The sequence below is a fragment of the Neltuma alba genome, unplaced genomic scaffold (genome assembly GCF_004799145.2).
Source record: "Neltuma alba isolate B1F8T4 unplaced genomic scaffold, ASM479914v2 tig00001401_pilon, whole genome shotgun sequence".
NCBI classification, from domain to species: Eukaryota; Viridiplantae; Streptophyta; class Magnoliopsida; order Fabales; family Fabaceae; genus Neltuma; species Neltuma alba.
Window position 1 is genome coordinate 78,537 of NW_021632447.1, and position 2,979 is coordinate 81,515.

At 39.4% G+C, this 2,979-nt stretch overlaps 1 protein-coding gene across 1 annotated transcript; it reads right to left on the bottom strand.

Annotated features, from left to right (window-relative positions):
• LOC114756625 (acidic leucine-rich nuclear phosphoprotein 32 family member B-like) lies at positions 1-1,372 on the bottom strand. The gene is made up of 3 exons (XM_028945572.1): positions 1,358-1,372; positions 1,043-1,243; positions 1-189 (listed from the first exon to the last, which is right to left on the bottom strand). The coding sequence occupies exons 1-3, from the start codon at positions 1,370-1,372 to the stop codon at positions 1-3; spliced, it is 405 nt and encodes a 134-aa protein (XP_028801405.1).
• Positions 1,373-2,979: the final 1,607 nt, after the last annotated feature.

Consider the following 2,979-nt stretch of genomic DNA (forward strand, 5'->3'; position numbering starts at 1 on the left):
TTACTTATTCTCCTCCTCACTTGTCTCATCATCACTCCCCCTATCACCCTTCTCCTTGTCCTCCTCCTCCTCCTTACTTGTCTCATCATCACTCCCTTCGTCATCTTTTTCCTTCTCCTTCCCCTCACTACTCTCACCATCACGCCCTCCATCATTCTTTTGCACAGCTTCACTAGTCTCACCAGTATTCTATCTCTCCTCATTATCATCTTCAGAGCCATTGACAATTGATGCGAGTGTCTCAGCAGGAGCATTTCCTTTTCTCTTGCCATTTGTCTCTCTTGGAATGTGCACCTTCATGAGCTCCTCATCTACCATATTCATTAGCCTCTGATGGCTTTCTTCTATCCTCTTCATTAATCGTGCATGTAACTACTTTAGCTTCTGCATGACAATGGCCTTTATCAGTTTACTAGCAACATAATTATACCACATCATGACCTCACTATTACAGGTGACAATCTCATTTTATCCAGTGACAATCTCATTTTATCGAGTGACAAGTTAACTATTATCAATAACAACTTCAGTATATGAACTTACAAGCTTACTACACTATAACAAATAACAACCTATTACTATTACGAATAACAAGTTCATCAGTAGTATAAATAACAACTTCAATATGTCAAATAACAACTTTGCTATATCAAATGATTAGTTCAGTTTAGCCAATCACAACTAATGAATTATAATTAACAACTTCGGTACATCAAATAACAACTACATTGTAACAAATGATAGGTTCACTTGACCCCATCACAACTCAAGTATAATCAATAACAAGTTTATCAAATAACAACCCTAACCTAAACTTTAACAAATCACAAGTTCACATTACCCAATCACAACTTTAGTTCCGTTTTTAACAGGTTAAGTTTATCAAGTAACAATATCAACTATAACGAATGACAAGTTCACTTAACCCAATCACAACATAAGTTTTATATATACCAACTTCAGATTATCAAAGGACAATGTAACTATCACAAACAAGAAGTTCACTTCACCAAGAATATCACTCTACCAAAGATATACATACCGGGTCCAGAGAGTCAATATTTATCCTCTTGTCTTTGCTAGACACAACATCACTCCCTTTCTCACCATACAAGAGCCCCCTGATGCTCTTTCTCTCAGTACTTGCCAATTCTTTGATCTTCTCATCTATCCAGTATTGGATAGCACTGGTGGAGCCTCGCGGTGAACCTTGGATGAGGTTAAAATGCTCACCAAAAAAAAGCTGCAACACCACATATCATCACCAGTTACATTGTGCATATTGCCAATAAAGTACTACACAGTGAGAAACAAAATACTCATGCCAGAAGCAAGTATATGCAGCCACCAACAGTACTGCTCCCCTGCCCATCATTACCCTATCTATACAGCTTCACAAAGTCGGCCATTTCTTTCCATAGGTCCTCCATAATATGTGTTGCCCAATCATATTTTGCAAAGTCATCCATCATGGAACGCATGACTCTCACCAGCCTCTCACTCACTTTTGAGCTAGATGACGGACATAGAAAGGTATCCAGCATGTATAGGACCAACAAGAATTCAAATATGTGATCCTCCTCCCCAGAAATAATGTCATTCAGTATTTTGGTGAATGACAATCTCTGATGCTCATTCTTCAAGTTTTTGTACATTTCGTCATCCTCCGAAACTTCAATTTTAATCTTCTCCCCACCATGTTGTATTCCTAGGAGCTTCTCAACATATTTTACTCCTATTTCCTCAATTTTTCCCCAGATTGTAAATTGATGTGTTGGTGGGTCATATGATCTTAGCATAGTCACAATGAGATCGTGAGGGAGTCTCTTCAATCCAACCTTCAACAAGCTTTCAAATCTTATCCTCTCCACCCTATCCCTTAACTCATCATTATTATTCACAAAGTGCAATAATTTCTTAAAACCTTTCATGGACACTCGGGTTAAAAATAATGGTACATATTTCTTCTTTTTCTCCTCTTCAATCTTCTTTGGCCTTCTTTTCTTTGCCTCCTCTGTGTAACTCTTCCTCTCCTCATCAGACAAAGCTCTCTATGCCTTTGACACAGCGTCTCTTTTTTGTTTGCCTATGATATTAGTATCATCTAATGTCGCCAAATACTCCCTTCTAAATAGCAACCAGCCATTGTATGCCGATTTTGATTTGGAGGCTCCCTCAGATGCCATGTGATTTAGCCCAATTATTCTATGTTATTTCATATCATTTTAAGGGTATTTATCATAGATTTTGGCTCCTTTTGATGATAATTGTGCTTAATTTAGATTAAGAGTCCTTGCTTTGAGTTAGTGTCTTTTTGAGGTTAAGATTGTCATAATTGGTTATTAATTGTATTCAATTAATTTCTAGGACAATTGATGCTTCAAATTGTTGCTTTTTATTGTAGGACAATTGAGAATTAGAGCCAAGATCAAAGACCAAAGGATGACACAACACAAGATCAGAGTATCAGCATTAATAGAGTTCGCCGCGACGAAGATTCTCTTCACCGCGGCGCCAAATTGAAATCTCACCAGTAATCTCTCGGGCAGAGTTCGCCGCGGCCAACTTACATCTTCGTCGCGGCAAAATCACAAGATTAGGCGGAGCTCCTCTCGGGCATGCTTCGCCGCGGCGAACTCTTCATATCAGCAACGCCAGATCCGGATCAGAACGCGAAAATGGAGCTTCTAATCTATGATCCGACCCAGATGGACCCCTAAAACCCTTAGAAACCCTATTTTCGACCATACACTCCATTCCATCTCCTCCAACACCTCTATTCTCCCATCCTCTTGCCTCTCCACCTCCATCTTCTTCCCCATCCATTTCCTTCATCTTTCATTCACTCCATCTCAATTCCTTCCACTCCCAGCTACCATGGCCGACGGATTCACTTCAGTTGGAGCTTTTCTTGAAGCTATGGAGAGCTAGGGTTTATCAACTCTTGAAGAATGGTGGTGTGGCTTGAGTTCCTAAGCT

Excerpts from the sequence above, each read along its gene's own strand:
- LOC114756625 (XM_028945572.1), bottom strand. Across the intron at positions 190-1,042 it reads ATATTGACTCTCTGGACCCG|AATACTGGTGAGACTAGTGA; the intron begins GTATGTATATCT and ends GAGGAGAGATAG.